The sequence below is a fragment of the Paramormyrops kingsleyae genome, chromosome 18 (assembly GCF_048594095.1).
Source record: "Paramormyrops kingsleyae isolate MSU_618 chromosome 18, PKINGS_0.4, whole genome shotgun sequence".
In the NCBI taxonomy this organism is placed as follows: Eukaryota; Metazoa; Chordata; class Actinopteri; order Osteoglossiformes; family Mormyridae; genus Paramormyrops; species Paramormyrops kingsleyae.
Genome location: NC_132814.1, coordinates 20,173,849 through 20,196,423, shown reverse-complemented (window position 1 = coordinate 20,196,423; position 22,575 = coordinate 20,173,849). Strand labels below are relative to the sequence as shown.

At 46.3% G+C, this 22,575-nt stretch overlaps 1 protein-coding gene across 4 annotated transcripts in view; it reads right to left on the bottom strand.

Moving 5' to 3' along the window:
- The window catches only part of rarga (retinoic acid receptor gamma a), a 42,016-nt gene that overhangs the window by 11,096 nt on the left and 8,345 nt on the right, over nt 1-22,575 (bottom strand). The window contains exons 2-3 of one of the 4 annotated variants that reach the window (XM_023798831.2): nt 21,670-21,711; nt 21,071-21,411 (exon numbers count right to left, since the gene is read on the bottom strand). In XM_023798831.2, coding sequence (XP_023654599.2) covers nt 21,071-21,239 — 169 coding nt within the window. In that variant the 5' untranslated portion in view covers nt 21,240-21,411; nt 21,670-21,711. Of the gene's footprint in view, nt 1-9,732; nt 10,207-12,580; nt 12,814-21,070; nt 21,412-21,669; nt 21,712-22,575 lie in introns of those variants that run through there. The other 3 variants (XM_023798830.2, XM_023798833.2, XM_023798832.2) reach the window with 3 other exon arrangements.

Sequence of the window (22,575 nt, the reverse complement as noted above, 5' to 3'; positions counted from 1 at the left end):
GGAATACCTTTGATAGGGACTGGGTGGATGGATCCCACTATGACATGCTGGATCTGACGGATCCCACTATGACATGCTGGATCTGACGGATCTCGCTACGACACACCAAATCTGACCAATCCTGTTACGACATGCAAGCTTTGATGGATCTCGCTGCGAAGCACTGAATCTGATGGATCCCACTATGACATGCCAGCTCTAATGGATCTCGTTGTGACACATTGAATTTGACAGATCCCGCTACAATGCGCTGACTCTGAAAGACCCTGTTATGACATGCCAGTTCTGATGGATCTCCCTGCGGCACACCGACTGTGATGGATACCGGTGCAACACGCCAGCTCTGATAGATCTGCCTATGACATTCTGGCTCTGACGGATCCCACTACAGCAGTATTTCTTCCGAGTGGAGGTGTAGCCCGGCCTGCATGACTCTGTATGCAGAAAGACAGCATCTGGGTGTGTCTGTGATGGTTTGTGTTTTTGTGTACATCTGCAGGCAGGAAAAAGGCATTTTAAATATGTTTGGCTGCGACATGACAAAATAAAAGCATCTGAATTTTCATTCAAGGACGTATCTGATCAGAAATTTGAATAAATAACAAGAAAATGTACTATATCATGATAAAAGTACCGTTTTTGTCTCTGGGGTTACACTGAGTGTAGTGTCTAAGAATATTTAAAGTGCCCAGCCTTTCATTCTGAAACTTGCGGTGTTAATATGGGGGGGGGCATTTAAGACCACGTGACCATGCAGGGGGGCCCTGCTGGGAGGAGCTGCGGTGGGGCGACGCCAGAAGGGGGAACAGATCGTGCAGCTTTTGGGAACAGCAAGACCGACAGACTGAGCGGCGCGCGGGCCCGGCCCTGGCTGGGCATGGACCCCCACCCCCCCCGCCGAACAGGAGGCCGCGCAGCAGGCCCACGATGTAGCACAGCGGAGGGGGAAGGTGGTGAGTGGAGCCAGGGTCAGCGGCTTGTGCAGGGCGGCCGGACGCCTGGGAATCACGTCACTGCAGTGTGTTGGATCCAACCCCCCCTGCCTGTCCCTCTCGTGGGCTACACTTCCTCTTTTGGCATCCATCCTCCCCCTCCATCTCCCTCATCCATTCACCCCTGGTTCCCTCAGTCCAGGCCCATCTTTCAGTCCATCAGGCCCAGTTCCCCCAGTCCAGACCCGTATTTCAGGCCTTCAGGCCCAGTTCCCCCAGTCCAGGCCCGTATTTCAGGCCTTCAGGCCCAGTTCCCCCAGTCCAGGCCCGTATTTCAGGCCTTCAGGCCCAGTTCCCCCAATCCAGGCCCATCTTTCAGTCCATCAGACCCAGTTCTCCCAGTCCAGGCCCGTATTTCAGACCTTCAGGCCCAGTTCCCCCAGTCCCGGCCCATATTTCAGTCCATCAGGCCCAGTTCCCCCAGTCCAGGCCCATATTTCAGTCCATCAGGCCCAGTTCCCCCAGTCCAAGCCCATATTTCAGCCTGGTTCCCTCAGTTCAGGATAAGTGTTCGGAACATGAATGGGTAGACACTGGGGGAGTAAAGTACCTGATTGTATCTAAAATGCTGACAGGATGCTGGATTTCACTTCCACAAAGCTGGATATGAATGTGCAGGCCTGCTGGGAAGGTTACAATGGGTGGCTTTGACTTCCCCCAAGTGACCCCACAGGAAACAGTCTCACCATGTGCCTTTGTAAACAATCCCAAAGACTGCAGTTTGTGAGTGTGTGAGTATGCGAGTGTGTGTGTCTGTGATAATAATGATCAATAAAAGCAGGCTGCCACCTCCTCATAAAGCCCAATATTTATTTATGCTTCCAACGAGACTGAGACTGAGCCAGCATTTGGCCCGATGCCTGGCAATGACCGGCTGTAAGACAAAGCAGGATTTCACACAGCCGTAAAATGACAACAGCCAGAAGCTCAGCGTTGCTGTAAAAGGCTCCCATACAGCCTGTTATGTCTGACACCCTGCAAGCTGCTGTTTTGTAATCAAAATGTGACTAAAACCCTGATGATGACAAGTCTGGTTACCAGACGGCTTGATGTCTGTGAGCCGATTGCTCAACCTGCAGTTCTGCAAGAAAAATATCCAGTTGTGTGATAAAGTTTTTAGCTATAGGCTGCCTAAATATAATCAGTATCTGAGGAAATATGAGTGTGTCCCTGTAATGACACAGAGAGCTGGTCTCAGTGTGTCGCTGTAATGACACAGAGAGCAGGTCTCAGTGTGCTCCTGGAATGACACAGAGGGCAGGTCTCAGTGTGCTCCTGGAATGACAGAGAGCAGGTCTCAGTGTGTTCCTGTAATGACACAGAGAGCAGGTCTCAGTGTGCTCCTGGAATGACAGAGAGCAGGTCTCAGTGTGCTCCTGGAATGACAGAGAGCAGGTCTCAGTGTGCTCCTGGAATGACAGAGGGCAGGTCTCAGTGTGTCGCTGTAATGACACAGAGAGCAGGTCTCAGTGTGTCGCTGTAATGACACAGAGAGCAGGTCTCAGTGTGTCCCTGTAATGACACAGAGAGCAGGTCTCAGTGTGTCCCTGTAATGACACAGAGAGCAGGTCTCAGTGTGCTCCTGGAATGACAGAGGGCAGGTCTCAGTGTGTTCCTGTAATGACACAGAGAGCAGGTCTCAGTGTGTCCCTGTAATGACACTCACCAGTATAGCTCTCCATCTGAGCCTGAGTGAGCTTTATCCGCATGGCCAACCAGCCGGTACATGCTGGGACCCAAATGCCATTGCCAGCGTGGTCCAGCATCCTGCCGCGCGGCCCTACAGCCGCCCTCCCCAGGCCCGCGAGCCGTATGCTGCGATGCTAACCTGCCTCAAAGCAACATGCCACCCCTCAGCGCTGGAGCACCAGTGCTGAAAGGAGCCCTGTGTCTCTTCCTGCCCCATGGCTGCTCTCTCCCTGTCACCTCCAGACATTTAAGCAATATGCAGGAAACAGGAGGTGTGGAATGGAAAAGCCGACACTTCATTTTCATCGTTCCCAGCTCCGGTTGGTTGCACATGGTAAAGTAAAGTAAAATACTCTGCAATGACAGAGTAAAATATTGTCAAACACTCTGTGGTGATGGCATAGAGTAAATCACTCTGTAGAGACGGAGTAAAGTAGAGCAAAACACTGAGTGGTGGTAGAGTTCAGTAAAACACTCTGTGGCAATGGAGTAAAGTAGTGTAAATCACTCTGCAGTGACAGAGTAAAGTAGAGTAAGTCACTCTGTAGGGATGAGGTAGAGTAAATCACTGTGGTGGCAGAGTAAAGTAGAGTAAGTCACTCTGTAGGGATGAGGTAGAGTAAATCACTGTGGTGACAGAGTAAAGTAGAGTATGTCACTCTATAGGGATGAGGTAGAGTAAATCACTGTGGTGACAGAGTAAAGTAGAGTATGTCACTCTATAGGGATGAGGTAGAGTAAATCACTGTGGTGGCAGAGTAAAGTAGAGTATGTCACTCTATAGGGATGAGGTAGAGTAAATCACTGTGGTGACAGAGTAAAGTAGAGTAAGTCACTCTGTAGGGATGAGGTAGAGTAAATCACTGTGGTGACAGAGTAAAGTAGAGTATGTCACTCTATAGGGATGAGGTAGAGTAAATCACTGTGGTGACAGAGTAAAGTAGAGTAAGTCACTCTGTAGGGATGAGGTAGAGTAAATCACTGTGGTGGCAGAGTAAAGTAGAGTAAGTCACTCTATAGGGATGAGGTAGAGTAAATCACTGTGGTGGCAGAGTAAAGTAGAGTAAGTCACTCTGTAGGGATGAGGTAGAGTAAATCACTGTGGTGACAGAGTAAAGTAGAGTAAGTCACTCTATAGGGATGAGGTAGAGTAAATCACTGTGGTGACAGAGTAAAGTAGAGTATGTCACTCTATAGGGATGAGGTAGAGTAAATCACTGTGGTGACAGAGTAAAGTAGAGTAAGTCACTCTGTAGGGATGAGGTAGAGTAAATCACTGTGGTGGCAGAGTAAAGTAGAGTATGTCACTCTATAGGGATGAGGTAGAGTAAATCACTGTGGTGACAGAGTAAAGTAGAGTAAGTCACTCTATAGGGATGAGGTAGAGTAAATCACTGTGGTGACAGAGTAAAGTAGAGTATGTCACTCTATAGGGATGAGGTAGAGTAAATCACTGTGGTGACAGAGTAAAGTAGAGTAAGTCACTCTATAGGGATGAGGTAGAGTAAATCACTGTGGTGACAGAGTAAAGTAGAGTATGTCACTCTATAGGGATGAGGTAGAGTAAATCACTGTGGTGGCAGAGTAAAGTAGAGTAAGTCACTCTGTAGGGATGAGGTAGAGTAAATCACTGTGGTGGCAGAGTAAAGTAGAGTATGTCACTCTATAGGGATGAGGTAGAGTAAATCACTGTGGTGACAGAGTAAAGTAGAGTATGTCACTCTATAGGGATGAGGTAGAGTAAATCACTGTGGTGACAGAGTAAAGTAGAGTATGTCACTCTATAGGGATGAGGTAGAGTAAATCACTGTGGTGACAGAGTAAAGTAGAGTATGTCACTCTATAGGGATGAGGTAGAGTAAATCACTGTGGTGACAGAGTAAAGTAGAGTATGTCACTCTATAGGGATGAGGTAGAGTAAATCACTGTGGTGACAGAGTAAAGTAGAGTATGTCACTCTATAGGGATGAGGTAGAGTAAATCACTGTGGTGACAGAGTAAAGTAGAGTATGTCACTCTATAGGGATGAGGTAGAGTAAATCACTGTGGTGACAGAGTAAAGTAGAGTATGTCACTCTATAGGGATGAGGTAGAGTAAATCACTGTGGTGACAGAGTAAAGTAGAGTATGTCACTCTATAGGGATGAAGTAGAGTAAATCACTGTGGTGGCAGAGTAAAGTAGAGTATGTCACTCTATAGGGATGAGGTAGAGTAAATCACTGTGGTGGCAGAGTAAAGTAGAGTATGTCACTCTATAGGGATGAGGTAGAGTAAATCACTGTGGTGGCAGAGTAAAGTAGGGTAAGTCACTCTATAGGGATGAGGTAGAGTAAATCACTGTGGTGACAGAGTAAAGTAGAGTATGTCACTCTATAGGGATGAAGTAGAGTAAATCACTGTGGTGGCAGAGTAAAGTAGAGTAAGTCACTCTGTAGGGATGAGGTAGAGTAAATCACTGTGGTGACAGAGTAAAGTAGAGTAAGTCACTCTGTAGGGATGAGGTAGAGTAAATCACTGTGGTGACAGAGTAAAGTAGAGTATGTCACTCTATAGGGATGAGGTAGAGTAAATCACTGTGGTGACAGAGTAAAGTAGAGTATGTCACTCTATAGGGATGAAGTAGAGTAAATCACTGTGGTGGCAGAGTAAAGTAGAGTATGTCACTCTATAGGGATGAGGTAGAGTAAATCACTGTGGTGGCAGAGTAAAGTAGAGTATGTCACTCTATAGGGATGAGGTAGAGTAAATCACTGTGGTGGCAGAGTAAAGTAGAGTATGTCACTCTATAGGGATGAGGTAGAGTAAATCACTGTGGTGGCAGAGTAGAGCGAAACACTCTGCAGTGATGGCAGTACAGATGGGTGTCATTTTACCGCACTGAGGATAAAGCCACTGTCACTGTCACCAAAACGATGGTCATTAAAAGACCCTCATTTCATCTGCTGCTATCTCACACTTCATGTCGTTTGTGTGATTTGTGGTTGTTGGCATGGAGTGATCTGATGGCCTGCCAGTGAGGGGGGGAGGGGGGCGGTAAGCGGTGCCCTGTGCGGCAGGCTTTGTGTGAGGGATTGGCAGGGGGGGGGCTGCAGAGACGAGGTCATATGTGCCGGCACCCCCCAGTAGGTGTCAGCCTGCCAAGTGATGCAGAAGGTGCTGTGAATGAAGCTCTTTGCCATTCATCCACAACTAAAGCTGCGTCTCCAGCAGAACATACACTGCCTTCCCGAAACCCTCCCATTCAAGGAGCTGTCATAATAAAGCAGAAATGCCAGCCGCCAGCTTGCATACAATTCACACTTCAAAATGAAGTAAGTTAAAGAACAGAGAGAGAGAGAGAGCGTAAACTGACAGAGAGATCAGAGTGAAATAAGCTAAAGGACAGAGAGAGAGTAAACTGACACAGAGATCAGAGTGAAATAAGATAAAGGACAGAGAGAGAGAGAGTAAACTGACACAGAGATCAGAGTGAAATAAGCTAAAGGACAGAGAGAGAGAGTAAACTGACACAGAGATCAGAGTGAAATAAGCTAAAGGACAGACATAGAGAGAGTAAACTGACACAGAGATCAGAGTGAAATAAACTAAAGGACAGAAAATAAATTGACACAACTAAGTAACACAATGTGTATGTGTGTGTGTGTTTAAGTGTGTCTGTGAGGGTGTGTCTGTATGTTTGTCTGTGTATATGAGTGTGTGTATCTGTATGTGTATCTGTATATGTGGGTGTGCATGTCTGTGTGAGAGTGTGTGTCTGTGTTTGTGAGTGTGTGTGTATGTGTCGGTGTGTGTGTGACTTCAGCCACACTCATCAGTCTCTCCTGACTGTAATTTAGACAAGCCTGAGCTTTTTAAAGCACACAGTACAATTCATCACCGAAGCATGTCTGGGCTCCATGATAGTGTCAAAGTAAGTACAGCTACTAACAATACTAACAATCCATCCTAAAAATCAATGCTATGCACAGAAGCCTCTGTGTCTTATCAGAACTCCTCAAGGGAAGAACCTGCTTTATTCCTCTGGCGATAAGGCTGCTTTGTGTTGGCAACAATAAATACATTGGGGTTTAATTAATAAAGAGGAAATAATTATGCTACTAATGTACTCATGCTGCTACTTCCTGAATAATTGATAGCACCAATTTTCTTTGTGATATGGAAAGCTTGGGAGGTCATGGCCAGAACATTTTCAGACACACATTCTCCCGAACAGGCAATGTCGTCCCAGTATCACAACAGACAGGGAGCTGAGTGCTGGAACCTGACGAGAGGGATCATCACAGACAGGAAACTGAGGACTGGAACCTCACAACAGGGGTCATCACTGACTGGAAGCTGTGGACTTGAATCTGACAACAAGGATCATCACAGACAGGAAGCTGAGGACTGGAACCTGACAACAGGGATCATCACAGACTGGAAGCTGTGGACTTGAACCTGACAATAAGGATCATCACAGACAGGAAGCTGAGGACTGGAACCTCACAACAGGGATCATCACAGACAGGAAGCTGTGGACTGGAACCTGATGAGAGGGATCATCACAGACAGGAAGCTGAGGACTGGAACCTCACAACAGGGATCATCACTGACTGGAAGCTGTGGACTTGAACCTGACAACAAGGATCATCACAGACAGGAAGCTGAGGACTGGAACCTCACAACAGGGATCATCACAGACAGGAAGCTGTGGACTGGAACCTGACAACAGGGATCATCACAGACAGCAATGTGACACCAGATGGGATTGTCACAGACTGACTGCTGATGCTGCATTCTATTTATCTCGGAAGCTGAAAGTCGGAGCTGGAAACGACGTCATACCTGAGTTAACCGCATTCCAGTGCAAGAAGTCGGAGAGCCATTTAGCAACGGCAGGTCAAGCCAGGTTCATTATTATCCATTGTTAGCAATACCAGTTGATAACAATGCATTATGCGATATGTGTGCATACAAACACCTTAGCAACATATACACAGAAGGATGTCCGACATTACTGTGTGTATGACTGATTTAATTAGAGATAAATAACACATAAGTGCTAAAAACACAGTATATAACTACACTTCTGTTGATAATGGGTGCAGCCATCTTGAATTCTGAGGTCGGGGTTGTGGAGGTCCCTTGGACTTTCCGAGTCAGAACTCCAACTTCAGGGGCGGCTCCAGCTGAACATTCTGAGCAGGAACTCAGGCGTTCCCAGTTCAAATGGAAAGCACACATGTGTGTATTGATCTGAAATGGTGATCGTGAATACACACGAAATAGTGAACATTACGGCAGCGTCTGAAATGTCAGACCTGCGAGATCTGACCTTGGGAAACTCAGAAACATAAGCTGACGGGTCCAGAAACTACTCTGAAACCGTCAGTGTCAACTCCAGGAAAGCAGCTCAAAAGCTGATGGACTGACAGCTTATTTAACAAATTGTGAAGAATATCCTGGCATAACACAATTTATGATGCAAAGTAAAATCAAGAGAATCTTTAGACAGTGCAGCAGTCAGAACTGCACATAGCCAGTCACGGCCCCCCCTGTACAGGGAGAGAGCAGGCAGACTGCCCCCTAGTCCTGGCCACTCTGAGACGCTGCTGTGTTCATACACAGTCATGGCCCAGCCCACCCCCGCCCCCCTACCCCCATACAGGGAGAGGGCAGACACAGCACCCCATCAGAGGGTGAAACTTGACACCAGACCTCCCTAAGGGCACTACAGTGAAGCTACACTTCCATCTCCTTTATTTCCCAGAACAAAAAAACTTTCAGAGAGACTGAGTACCTTGAAAACAAAGAGAGAGGCTGCTGGGGCCTGATTGATTAAATAAACAAATCCCATCTCGTTATCCCGGGAAGATGGTGTCTTGCGAGCTCGAGCTGACTGGATTCCTGCAGCTTGCCCGTCAGCCCTGTGTGACAGGAGATCTGTCTTCATTAAGGCAGACACAGAGCGCCTGACAGCCACAGAAATGGCAGTGTCTTCACGATTAATGAAGATAAACGACCACTTCAGGCTGGAAAAAAGGAACAAAAAAGCAGAAGGTACAACAAATAGAGCTGGAGTGAGAGAGAGAGACAGAGTCGGTGGAAGGCTGGGGTCCGGCATCGTGGAACCAGGGGCTTTAACGTGAAAGGCTGGGGTCCGGCATCGTGGAACCAGGGACTTTAACGTGAAAGGCATTGAGGAACGTGGATCTTAAATGTGAAAAGCTGTAGTCCGGTAGCTTTGGGATTCTGATGATCACCAAGATGACCCCCAATCCCCAAATTCACAGAGTCTCATAGACACCCCCAGCACTGAAGTCAGAGTCCCAGAAATGAATGAGGGGACCAAAATAAGAGAGAGATTGAAAGAGAGAAAGCAGGTGGGGGTAGGGGTACAGCCTGGGCCCCCCACCAATGTGGAGAGCCTCTGCCATTCCTAAGCACACTCCGACTGATTTACTGACCCCAGAGAACGTGTAGCAAACTGCTGAACACTAACTGCTGAACACTGAGGAGGTGCCATAGCAGAGGCATGAGCAAAAGCATGAACACTAACTGCTGAACACTGAGGAGGTGTCATAGCAGAGGTACGAGCAAACACACGAGCACTAACTGCTGAACACTGAGGAGGTGCCGTAGCAGAGGCATGAACAAAAGCATGAACATAAACTGCTGAACACTGAGGAGGTGTCATAGCAGAGGTACGAGCAAACACACGAGCACTAACTGCTGAACACTGAGGAGGCACTGTAACAGAGGCACAAGCAAACACATGAACACTAACTACTGAACACTGAGGAGGTGTCGTAAGAGAGGCACGAGCAAATGCATGAAAACTAACTGCTGAACACTGAGGAGGTGCTACAGCAAAGGCACAAACAAATGCATGAAAACTAACTGCCGAGCACTGAGGAGGAATTGTAGCAAAGGTATGAGCAAACACATGAACACTAACTGCTGAACACTGGTATCTATGTAGCAGCCCTGGTCTTGGCCCCAGAGCCTGCAGGCCCAGAATCCTGTACACCTGAGTACTGCACAGAGGTTATGCGGACCGGATCCACTTACAAGGAACGCTGGCGGCGCCGGTCCAGGTGAAGGACTCCAGTCCCAGGAAGAAGGGGGCGCTCTTGCGCAGGACACAGGGACCCCTGTCAGTGACATCGTACAGCTGCCGATGCCCCATCCCCAGGGTCTCCATGCAGTCAAACATAGTGCCCCCCTGCCGAAAATTGAAGCTGTCGGCTCTCCTTGGTGCTCCAGACCCCGTCTCAACTCCGTCGGCCCGTGTGCCTGCTAAGCCCCTGGCACTGGTTCTGTTCTGCCCTTACCCTCTACTTCACTGCCCTCCACTGCCCTGAGCTGCCCAAGCTGCTGTACTACCCACTTCCCTGAGCCTTGCCTCAGCCTGCCCTCCGCTGCCCTGCCCACGCTCCTGAGCCCTGCCTGAGCGCCGCTTCAGCCCTGCCCGCCGGCTGTTCCTGGTACGCTACCTTCTGCCTGCTGTAACAGACCTAAATAGCAGCTCATCACAGCGTTGTCTGCCTCGCGACACTGCGGAGCAAACCAACTGCTGGGGGGGGGGAGGGGGGGGGGAGGAGAGGGCAGGGACGGAGGGGAGACAGAGAGAGAGAGAGGGGGGAGAGAGACAGGGATGTGGAGAGTGGCCTCGGGGCGGGTTCATGTGCTCACGGGAGTAGCTTCAGTTTGCCTCCCTTTCTCTGTTTCTCCGTATCTTTCTTCTTTATCCTCCATTACAATGACAAACAAACAGCCTCCTCCCAGCCATCCATCACGCTGCACCCCCGCCCATTTCCTTGTGAGAGTCCCCTCCCCCAGCACTAATCATAACCATATTAAAGTGCACCCACAGGGTCCCAGGACAGGGCGTGTTCAGGCTATGCGCAGAGGAGGCGCGCAGACTGGCAGGAGCGTCGCAAACACAGCAAGTATGACCGTGTGCGACCAGGACCGCATGAGGGGTTAATGCATGCTTACCACCCAGAACATTCCCCTTTATGCTTCAGTCACTGCCAGAGAAAAGTCTGCAGACATGGACCAGTGTTAGCAATGAGAGTATCTAAAACTCGGAACAATGGGGGTTGTACCTCTCTGGGTCTGTCGTTAAGAGGTCATATATAAATGTTACTTACGGAGATCATATATAAATTTTACAGGCATACACACACACACACACACACACACACATATGACATGTAAAATTTCATGGATTCGATTAGCCTTGTGTGAAGCACAGCTTTCGAAGAAAAAAAAAGCCTATGAATCCCTTCACTCCCCCCCCCCTCCCCATGACAGACTCTCCAGTGTCCTGAAGCTGTTCTGAAGATGTCTCCCCCCATTAGCTGGGTGAAGGTGGTACAGCCCGGCAGCGCCAGCAAAGACACCATTTCCTGTCAATCTGTGCTTCTGGCAAGACTTTCTATAAACACTCTGCCCTCTCTCATTTTCTTTTGCTTTTTGTTTTTTTTCTTTTCATGTACCCACCCTCCATTTCATTTCCCTTTATGAACTTTCCTGTAGTTCTTCTTTTTCCATATATTTTGAAGCTGTATTACCTTTCCAGGTATTCCCACTGAATCAGTGTGTAAAAATGGGCTTTACTCAAGGTAATTTGTCAATTCTTCAATAAACTTGATATATTTTATTTAATAGCATTATGTAGACATTCACAGGCATAAACAAAGAGCAGCCCTCCTGCCAGAATTTAAAGCTGCACGTCAACAGTGCTTCACAGACAGAGGGAGGCAGACCTCCTGCAGAGAGTCACAGAGAGAAGAGAGTCAAAGGTCCTGCAGAGTCACAGAGAGAGGGAGGCAGACCTCCTGCAGAGAGTCAGAAAGAGGGAGTCAGAGCTCCTGTAGAGAGTCACAGAGAGATGCAGTTCAAAGCTCCTGCAGAGAGTCACAGAGAGAGGGAGGCAGACCCCCTGCAGAGAGTCAGAGGGAGTCAGAGTCAGAGAGAGAGAGAGAGAGAGTCAAAGGTCCTGCAGAGAGTCAGAGAGCAGGAGTCAAAGCTCCTGCAGAGAGTCACGGAGAGATGAGAGAGTCAAAACTCCTGCAGAGAGTCACAGAGAGAGGGAGGCAGAGCTCCTGCAGAGAGTCAGAGAGCAGGAGTCAAAGCTCCTGCAGAGGATGAATGATGGGGAAAGGTGTTGATCAGTCTTTCTAAATTCAGCAAGTCTGTCAGCTTAATAACTGCTTTGTATATTATTGCATTATAATGCATATTTACCAGAAGCCTTTATACATTTCTAAAGTAGTCATTCTCTAAGTGAATATTTTGATGCACCAATAACTCCACCCCCCAAATCACATGCCAACTGCACAAAACACAGTTTCATAACTCATGGGACCATTTCAAACGCATTGCATGGTATGTAGTTTAAAAACATTTTTTTTTACATTTTTTTTCTAATGTCAGAAAGTTGTTCTTTAACCATCAGTACCCCCACCTCACCAAGCTTTATGGATTATACAGAAAATTTTCAAAATCTGTGGGTCGTAAGGTGAAACCAACTGAGATACACATATTACTAATCAGCCAATCAGCTTCACCTGAAATGTCCCCGATACACCTACACCTGTGGTTCCTCTTATACAATCTCATGAAAGATTATTAAAGGTTTGATCTAAATTTGGCTGATTCTCTTCCTTTATGTGATAATTTTATGTGGATTCATTCTTTAATCGAAACAGGACTCATATCACAGTAGGTGTCTCTTCCATGAAGCCAGGAGAGTCAGTACAGTAGGTTTCGATATTTAACACACACGCTCCCTCCCCCAGTTCTGACCCCCCCAGAATCCCTCCTTCCCCAGGCTGAACTCTCTGTGAAACCCCCACTGGATCCCTAACTTTCCCCCAAACTCCTCTTGGCCCCTCTCCTACTCGCTTACTTCCATGCTTCTCTTGGTCCCTCCTCTGGTTTTCTCGCTCTACTCGCCCGTTGATCCCGGGGCCCGAATCATGTTGTTTTTCTCCGCACACGATAATTCAGCCTCTTTTTCCTACCATCAGCAAACCCCTTCTCTTCCACTTGTCTTGTATTACACGCAAACAGCTTCTTTTCTGCTTCGTGCCGTTTCCATCCCCCTTGCCGACTTCCCCCGTTGCATTTCCTGCTGTTTTCTTTCCTCTCTGCTGTCTCCTCGTCTTCTCTCCCCCCCCCCCCCTTTACCTCAGCCATACCTACTCCTCTCCTCTTGTCTCCCTCCCTCACTCTGTGTGCACAGAGAGGAAAGCAGGGCTGTATTCTGGGATAAACAGGCTCTCATGTTTTCTTACTTTGTGTGTAAATTGGAGTCACAGTGCAGAGGTGACAGAGCCTCAGCTCTGTGTTTTTGCTCCCATTCCTGTTGCTGGTAGTTCCCACGTTCCCCAGTTCTGTCTCCCTCCGCGTGTGGCTCCCCCCTGGCCTCGCTTGGAGGGCAACTCATGCTTTCCCAGCAGCCTCCAGCTCCCAGTCGCCGAGGCGTGACCGTCTCCCTGACTCCGTCTGCACGCTCCCAAAACAGACCACATTCCATCACCGGCACATCCATCATCCCAGGTGATCCTGGGAGGGGCTGCGACAGATCCTGACCATTAAAAAGCACCTGATCTTATCAGCAGGCTGAAATGCATGAGCCGTCAGCCTACAGCTCAGGCGTGCCGCGTGGCTTCGATGGGATTCACACCCAAGACAGAGCGGGCGCTGCAGAGACCTGGCCGGTGAGATGGAGCCCATTTGAAGTGAGGGATCGTGATCAAAGGCTAGTCACAAAAGCACTAATCTGTGCAGCGTCTCTCAGCACTATCAGCCTTGGCCATCGCCCACAGTGGCTCTTTTCGCTCACATGACTTTATGCTGAGGTTATTCAATACCGGCACACATGGTTTTCAGCAATCACTGCGTCTGATTTGCAAATCGCCATCTCCCCCACTGCTGTGCAAGTCCCGCCCCCTGCAAGGCCACACTCCTCCCCCTTCCCTGCTCTCCAGTATGGCACCCTTCACCACACAGCGGGCTCACAGTTCACTCCTACCAGCCAATGGACGTCTATACTCGTTGGCCCCCCCTACTGGATAAGGGGTGCAAGGTGGAATCTTTTTATTAATATAAACCAGTTTATACCTTAAAGGTGGGGGCTCTGGAATGGCCACATGCATGTTTCTCATTGACAAACCGCCTGCAGCTTTGCTGGGGTCCCCACAATGATGGCGTCTTAACTGACCCTTGTCCCTTGATGCTACAGATAAAGGTGACTGAAGAATGAAGGTAAAGACAGGAAGCAGAGCACAGGGCCGAGGGATGACAGACGGGAAGATACACAGGCAAGCAGATGCGAGGAGCGAATTCCCTGCGTTTCTCTGCATGTTGTTTTTCTCTGGTGTGAGTAAGCGAGAATGGCCCGTGCCGGCAGTTAGTTGGTGACACATAGAGAAAGAGCCGTTTTCGCCACCATGATCAGCTCCGTACCAGTTGCCTGCTCACAATGGCACTTTCACAATGACTGTATGAAAAGTGAGTGTAACTACACTTTTCTCAGGAAAGCCAGAGAATAGAAACGGTCTGATGGAAGACACTTTAGGTCCGGAAGGGGCTGGAGACTGGTGAGCCAATCTGAGAGACCTGGCCAGGAGAGAGGCGGCTAAACGCTAGAGCACACACACACACACACACACACACACACACACCCCTAACGTTAACCATAAGTAACCAAACAAAATGCAAAACTGAAGACTTGTGGGTACTGAAAAAAAATGTCCCCACAACATAAAAATAACAGGTTTTTTTTAATCACATTGTGGGGATATTTGGTCCCCACCATGTAATATATCCATGCCCCCCCCCACACACACAGAATCATCCTTCTCACTAACACACACTCAGGCTTCTGCCAGTTATGGAGACCCGGGCTTCCACCCAAACTGTGCACTGCAGTTTCATATAAATAAATAATTACGCACAATGAGCTGTTTGTGCTCTTCACCATCAACATTACAGTAACCTTTATTTCACTCCTGCCTTTTTCCATGTGGCATTCATTCCAGAATGTTCCTTTTTCCATTCCATCTTAAACCACTTACCACCAGAATGTCTCTAATTTGAACCCCCAGGACTCCTGAAGTCTGTCTAACCACTATGTGCTTGCATGTGTCTATCAGCTTAGGGCACGGGTGTTTTTAATTATGGCAGCATGCGTGAATATATTTGTGCTGGCATATATATCAGCATTTTGGCTTTGTGTATGTGTGTGTATCCAACATAAGGAAGGTGGATTTGTAGTACACTTTCCAGGGGGCAGTAGAGGGCAGATTCAGGGAAGTTACAGTATGTTCACTTAAAGCGCTGTGTAATTGCTGTTTTCATCTCAGATCATTGGTGAAAATGACCACATTTCTGTTCCAGAGATGTAAAGTAACAAAGTACAAATAGTTCAATACTGTACTTAAGTAGTTGTTTTTTTTCCGGATTTGTACTTTACTTGAGTATTTCAAGTTGTTCCAAACTTTTGATTTGCAATATTTCTGAACCAAATAGTGATTTTTTTTACTCTGATACATTCAGCACAAAACCATTGTTACTCACCCAAAAAAAAAAAAGATACTCTTTGAGAAAAGCATGCAGTGCACCTGAGTGGAACAGCAAGTACGATTAAAAACGGCACTGTGCTTCCTACTTATGCTAACCCTACACTACAGGACTGAAAAGACTCTGAAAAGACTTTTAAAGACTAAAGTCTGACACCCTCCCACATCTAAAGTCAATTTCTGATTAGCCATAGAGTTTTTTTGTCATAGACTATGATTTTACAGAGATTGGGGATGTGGCAGTGTCACTACTGGCAAGACTTCAACAATCGCAGAGTCCTGTTGCTGTACCTCTATGCTACAATGAATGTTTCTCTGCTATACATTTGTACAGCAAAGTGTATGAATATTTAGTACAGTGCAAAATGTTTATTCAGTTTTCTTTGCATAGAAAAATAACACATTAGACACCGTAGTGCAATACATAAGAGGAACTTAGAAGTGCAGTGCTGCATTCAAAATACTGTACCTGTCTACTGTAAATACTGTACCTGTCTACTGTAAATACTGTACTCAGTATTGTACTCACCTATTGGTTGTTCACAATGTCCACGTCACTATGTGCATGAACCAAGACTGAAGACCTACGATACTATTAAACACGATGGATTTTATTGAAATGCCAAGATGAGCAAAAAACTGACAGCTATCCTAAGCAGCTCATAGCAAACGATGAAGGAGATGGGAGCTCGCTCACTTCTAGCAAAACTCCCATGATTTTATCCCGATATTGGAAATTTGTCTGAGACAGTGAAATCGTTTAAAAAGTCATTTGGTGTAAGGCCAGCAGTATCAGGTTCCAGTGAGCGCTGTGCTAGACATGACAAGACACATTTATGCCAGATCTAGTGGTACTAGTTAGGGCTGGATAATGAAAAAACTTGCAATATTTTAATTTAAAAAATGTTGGGATAAACAATAATAGATCATCCATCATCGACCCCTCCACCCCCCAAGGACACACACACACATACACACAGACACACGCACACACACACACGTATACACACACACACACAAAGGGGGCACCTAGTGGGGACCTTACTTTTTTTTTAGGCTACAGAAAACCGTGAAAGCATGAAAAAACTGATATACAGATAATCTGCTAAACAGCAGATGTTAATACTTGCCGCTGATCATTTTTTTAATCTCTGTGAAAAATGGATCTATTGGTGGGATGATTTAGTTATGATTCTTACAATGAAGGCCTAAAAAAGGTCTAAAACAAACTTTATACACTGTGCATCACCATAATGACCCACATTTATATACACTGATACCTTTGTGTACCATATGAGGAGGTAAGAAACAATAATAGCAAAGTGGTATTTTTTTTACAGCATCGGAAATGTAGGCTCTAAGTCTTAACTTAAAGCCAAATCATAAATCTTTCGGCTATCTTGCTTTGCATGTAGCCTAAGCCGCCTTCCTCGACAAAGGCGATAATCACCGGTTTGTCACTGTCAGATATGAATACCGGGTCGCTAGTCTGATATTGTTGATTACCTGTAACATCATCATATCGCACAGGCGTAGTACGTTCCTGACATCGCAAATGACTCTGCAGGGTAACCTCCAGCTTTGACCAAACTGTCTACAAACATCCTACTTTGTGAATAAAAAGAAAATCGTGTCTCAGTTTTCCTTATTGTGATGCACTGTATCTTACACTTCACACCTGCCCTGAGTGAATTTAAGTGATTTTTTTTGTAAGATCAATAGATTTCAATATGTAGTACTTCTTACTATTGATACTTAAGTATTTCAAAATCAGATTTTTGTTACCGTTTTCCTGAGTAGTATTTTACTGAGTGATTATTTTTGCTTGAGTAACATTTTGGTGTGGTATCTTTAGTTTTACTCATGTATGAAAATTGAGTCCTTTTTCCACTACTGCTCTGTTCAGCGGATATCAGGGTTCCCCGATGACGGCTGAGTGCCCTAACCCTAAACCTAACCCTAAGCCTAACCCTAGTTCAGGTAGATACGACATCGGCTGCTTTTCTATCCATAACATCTTGCCTTCCCTGTTATTTGTCAGGGGTCTAGGGGTAGGCCTCTTTGTCAAAACCAGTTCTTCGGCCATGACAAATAAGGCAGCACATTATGAATCAAAGAGCTGTGCATTACAGTAAGTAAAAAAGAAGTACGAGCCTAACAAACCAATATGAAACTGAAGCATGATTTCCAACTAAAGGACTTCAAAAGCAACTTGACTGCATCCAAAGGTCCCAACACCACACCCATTACAACAAAAAGGGGAAAAAAATTGCACTAATTGGCTCCACCCCCCGGCCAGCCCACACAGATGGGCAGCCTGTCCGTCACAGTACAACTTTCTTCCTATGGACTATGATGTTTGTATAGATCAACCTGAGCTTTACTCTGATGTCTGCTTGTAAACAGTCCCTTGCTCACAAAATCAGCAGGTTGCTATTGGATGCTTTTAGTTGTCCTAGAAAGAGTCTGTCCAATCAGACAAAAGATGCTTGTTCCAGTGGGCGTTACTCCAAATGATGCAGCCGCAGTGGGGTCGAGAGGCACCCCCTTTCCTTACGGAGCTGTTTCAGCTCAGATATGCTTGTCAGAATACAGTGATGAAAGCTGTTTGCTCTGTAATTAATCTGCTGCGCACATTTTCCCTTCCAGCTCTGCTTTTACTCCTCAATGAGGTGCTTGGCTTGCAGAGACAGAAGAATAACAAGACCGAGGAATTTGGTCAATTCCCAAGTATAGCTTAGCTTGTTCCTGGAAGAGGTCTTTGAAATTCTAATAGGAGATGGAGGTGATTATTATGAAAATATGCATGCGTGATTATGTGTGCCTGTGTGTGTGTGTGTGTCTATACTCGTATAATCATACAATATTTGTTATTAATAGATATTAATAGATAGCGGTTAAGGTATGTTAGGATTTAAAGGTATACTTACATGCTTTTTATGAATGTCCTATGAATACATAAGAACATAAGAACTATACAAACGAGAGGAGGCCATTCGGCCCATCAAGCTCGCTTGGGGAGAACTTAACTAATAGCTCAGAGTTGTTAAAATCTTATCTAGCTCTGATTTAAAGGAACCCAAGGATTCAGCTTGCACTATGTTATCAGGAAGACTATTCCATACTCTGACTACACGCTGTGTAAAGAAGTGCTTCCTTAAATCCAGTTTGAAACGATCTCCCGCTAATTTCCACCTATGGCCACGAGTTCTTGTATTTGAACTAATGCTAAAGTAACTATTCGGTTGAACAGCATCCAAACCTGTTAGAATCTTATAGACCTGGATCATGTCCCCCCTCAGTCTCCTTTGCTTGAGGCTGAACAGATTTACCTCAACTAACCTTTCCTCGTATGACATTCCTCTAAGACCAGGAATCATTCTTGTGGCCCTACTCTGCACCTTTTCTAAGGCCGCAATGTCCTTTTTAAGATATGGTGACCAAACCTGCACACAATATTCTAGGAATTGTATAATCTTAGCATTACCTCCCTTGACTTAAACTCCACACACCTGGAGATATACCCTAACATCCTATTGGCCTTTTTTATTGCTTTCTCGCAATGGCGAGAATGAGACATGGAAGCATCAACATACACACCAAGGTCTTTCTCATAATCAGCTACCTTTATTTCAGTAGGTCCCATAAAATACCTGTACTTTATATTTCTGCTCCCTACATGGAGTACCTTACATTTGTCTATGTTAAATTTCATCTGCCAGGTATCGGCCCAGTCACTAATTAAATCAAGAGCCCCCTGTAGCTGCTGAGCTGCTTGTTCAGTATCTGCTACACCACCCACCTTGGTGTCATCTGCAAATTTCACCAGTTTATTGTATATATTGGTGTCTATATCATTTATGTAAATTAGGAACAATAGTGGTCCTAAAATTGAACCCTGCAGTACCCCACTATGAACGCAGGCCCACTGTGACATTGTGCCTCTTATAACTACTCGCTGCTTCCTATCTGTTAACCAGTTATCAATCCAGGTCGCTACAGTTCCTAAAATACCTGTCGCTTTGAGTTTAATAATAATAATGAATGTATAATGTAGGTATGGATAATGTAAATTGTTACCTAAAATTGTAGTTGAGACCTGAAAATTGTCAGCTCAACCTGTTCAAAAATCTGAAACAAACTTTCTTTAGTAAACTGAGAATGACACTTAGAGAACTGCTATTGATCCAGGACTGTATAAAAGAACAATAAGCCATCAAAGAGTAACTGCACCACAGACTTAGAAATAAAGGCAAATACATCAGGTATCTGCTTTGTACAGAATATCATCTGCAAGAAATCCCAGAGTCAACTTAGATATGAAAAGAGTTGACAGATTTCAAATCAAACCTGTAAATAAATATCACGCAGCACGACCCAAGTCAAATAAACCAGGATGAAACAAAACTATTAGTGAATCCAAATGTTTTAAATAGGAGATTAATGACTGTTGCCAAACTACTCAGTGCCTTTGCCTGACGGCGCTGTATTACGGCAGTCCTACTGCTCTGCTTTAAACAGATTCCACCGTATTTACAAATAACCTGTTTCAATACTGAAGGTGTCTGAAATCTTCAGAGTTACATGACATCATACAGACATCTGTGACATTCTTTCCATCTCTTTCTGTCTCACACACACTGTCTGTACTCACACTGCATCCTACACAAAGCCCTCACACACTGTCAGTATCACACACACTGTCTGTATTACACATACTGCATCACATACAAAGTCCTCACACACTGTCTGCATTTTACACACTGCATCACATACAAAGTCCTCACACACTGTCTGCATTTTACACACTGCATCACACACAAAGCCCTCATACACACCGTCTGTATTACAGACACTGCATCCCACACAAAGCCCTCTCACATGCTGTCTGTATTACACGCACTGCATCCCACACAAAGTTCTCACACACACTGTCTGTATTACAGACACTGCATCCCACACAAAGCCCTCACACACACTGTCTGTACTCACACTGCATCCTACACAAAGCCCTCACACACTGTCAGTATCACACACACTGTCTGTATTACACATACTGCATCACACACAAAGCCCTCATACACACCGTCTGTATTACAGACACTGCATCCCACACAAAGCCCTCTCACATGCTGTCTGTATTACACGCACTGCATCCCACACAAAGTTCTCACACACACTGTCTGTATTACAGACACTGCATCCCACACAAAGCCCTCACACACACTGTCTGTACTCACACTGCATCCTACACAAAGCCCTCACACACTGTCAGTATCACACACACTGTCTGTATTACACATACTGCATCACATACAAAGTCCTCACACACTGTCTGCATTTTACACACTGCATCACATACAAAGTCCTCACACACTGTCTGCATTTTACACACTGCATCACATACAAAGTCCTCACACACTGTCTGCATTTTACACACTGCATCACACACAAAGCCCTCATACACACCGTCTGTATTACAGACACTGCATCCCACACAAAGCCCTCTCACATGCTGTCTGTATTACACGCACTGCATCCCACACAAAGTTCTCACACACACTGTCTGTATTACAGACACTGCATCCCACACAAAGCCCTCACACATGCCGTCTGTATTACAGACACTGCATCCTACACAACGCCCTCACTCACACTGCATTCCACACACAATGCCTATATGTGTGCAGTAAGGAAGCATCACTGTATGTGCCACTGTAAAGATTGTGAAGTTGCAAGTACCCAGCAGTAACAGGATGTCACCATGAGAGTATGTCACACACAGAAATATCAATAATCAAAAGTTCACTTACAAAGTGCTGCCATCTCCTTAGGTAGGTCTGCCCCAAACCGGCCAAAAAGGCTGCTATTGGCTAGCAGGTCGAAGGGGGAGTGGCTTCTGATGGAGTTGAAAGCGAATGGGTAGACAGACGGTGGGAAGCCAGTCATGTGGCCCACCTGCCGTTCCCGATTGGTCGCCATGGCAAACGGAGAGTAAATCCGGCTCCGTGCAGCAGGAGCGTCAGTTTCCCAGGCCGGACACGTGGATCTCACACCGATTACCGTTGCCCTCTACTGGCTGCTGCAGCTGTGAGGCCTGATGTGAGCAGGACAAGTCGGTGGCCCGGCTCGCTGTGGGTGGGGCTTCTTTCAGCTGCAGAACCCAAAAGGGAGGAGAGAAGAGTGAAGACGAGGGTGAGAAAATGTAAGCATACCATCATTGGGCCATAATTATTGCTGCTTAATATCAGTTTCTTTAAGAATAAATGCAAATGCAACCGGCCCACATGGTCTGTACCTGAATAGGTCTTACATCTGCTCTTAAGCAAAAACACAGGAGGAGGAAGAAAAAAACAAGCAAAGGGAAGAGGAGGGAGGAGAGGAAAAGGAGGAATGTCTCATTTTAATGCACCTTTATGTGGTTGGTGAGGGAGGACTTCAGAGGGCATGCACACTGTGAAAAATAAACACAATGAACAGTACAAACATGCATTAAACCCCATTTTTTTGCGCATTCTGTGCACCCCGTCAAAGGCACAAATATAGCATGTATGGGGTTGGGTGAGACGCCAGAACATCATCAGCATGCCTCTCATCTCCACCATTTATCTCCACTGCTGATCTCCACCACTGATCTCAATCACTAATGTCCACCACTGACCTCCAGCACTGCTTTCAGAGGCACATGTAGAGCAACTGTAGCTTGGCCTGAAATTTGCCAAAACATATTCAACCCTGTGCACTTCAGCTGAGGGGAGAGGGCGGGATCTCATTTCTACAGTTTGGAAAGTCCTCCAGACTGTGATGTGATTCCATGCTTTGCCATATGATTTAAATCAGTAGAACTCTGCTATAAAGGACTTCAGTGCCAACTTAACATGGAGGCCAACCCATTCCCAATCGCCCTGGGACCCAAGGCCCAGACATGGGTTCGACTGGCCATCCGTGTAACACCTCCGAATGCCCTCCTCCGTACCGGTCCAGCTCAGATTCCCCATCCTGTCTTCTGCCTGGATCCTGCCCCGTCGGTTAGCCAGGGCTGAGGGCTATCTGTCTCCCGGCAGGAAGGCCCCCAGGAAGCTGCCCCGTTCACTTGCCCGTCTCCAGGGTGACTGTATAAGCGGATGGCGTCTGTGGCCTCATTTTCTAATGTGGTTTTTGGAAGACGGGAGTCCAGAAAATTCTATGCTTTTGGAACTGCTGCGGCTGGCGAATCGGGAAAACATATGAAAACTGCTGCTAATAAATTCAGAGAGGGGGGAAAAAAAGAGAGCAGGCAGCATGTGCAGCTGAACTGCTGAAGCAAGCAGAACAACTG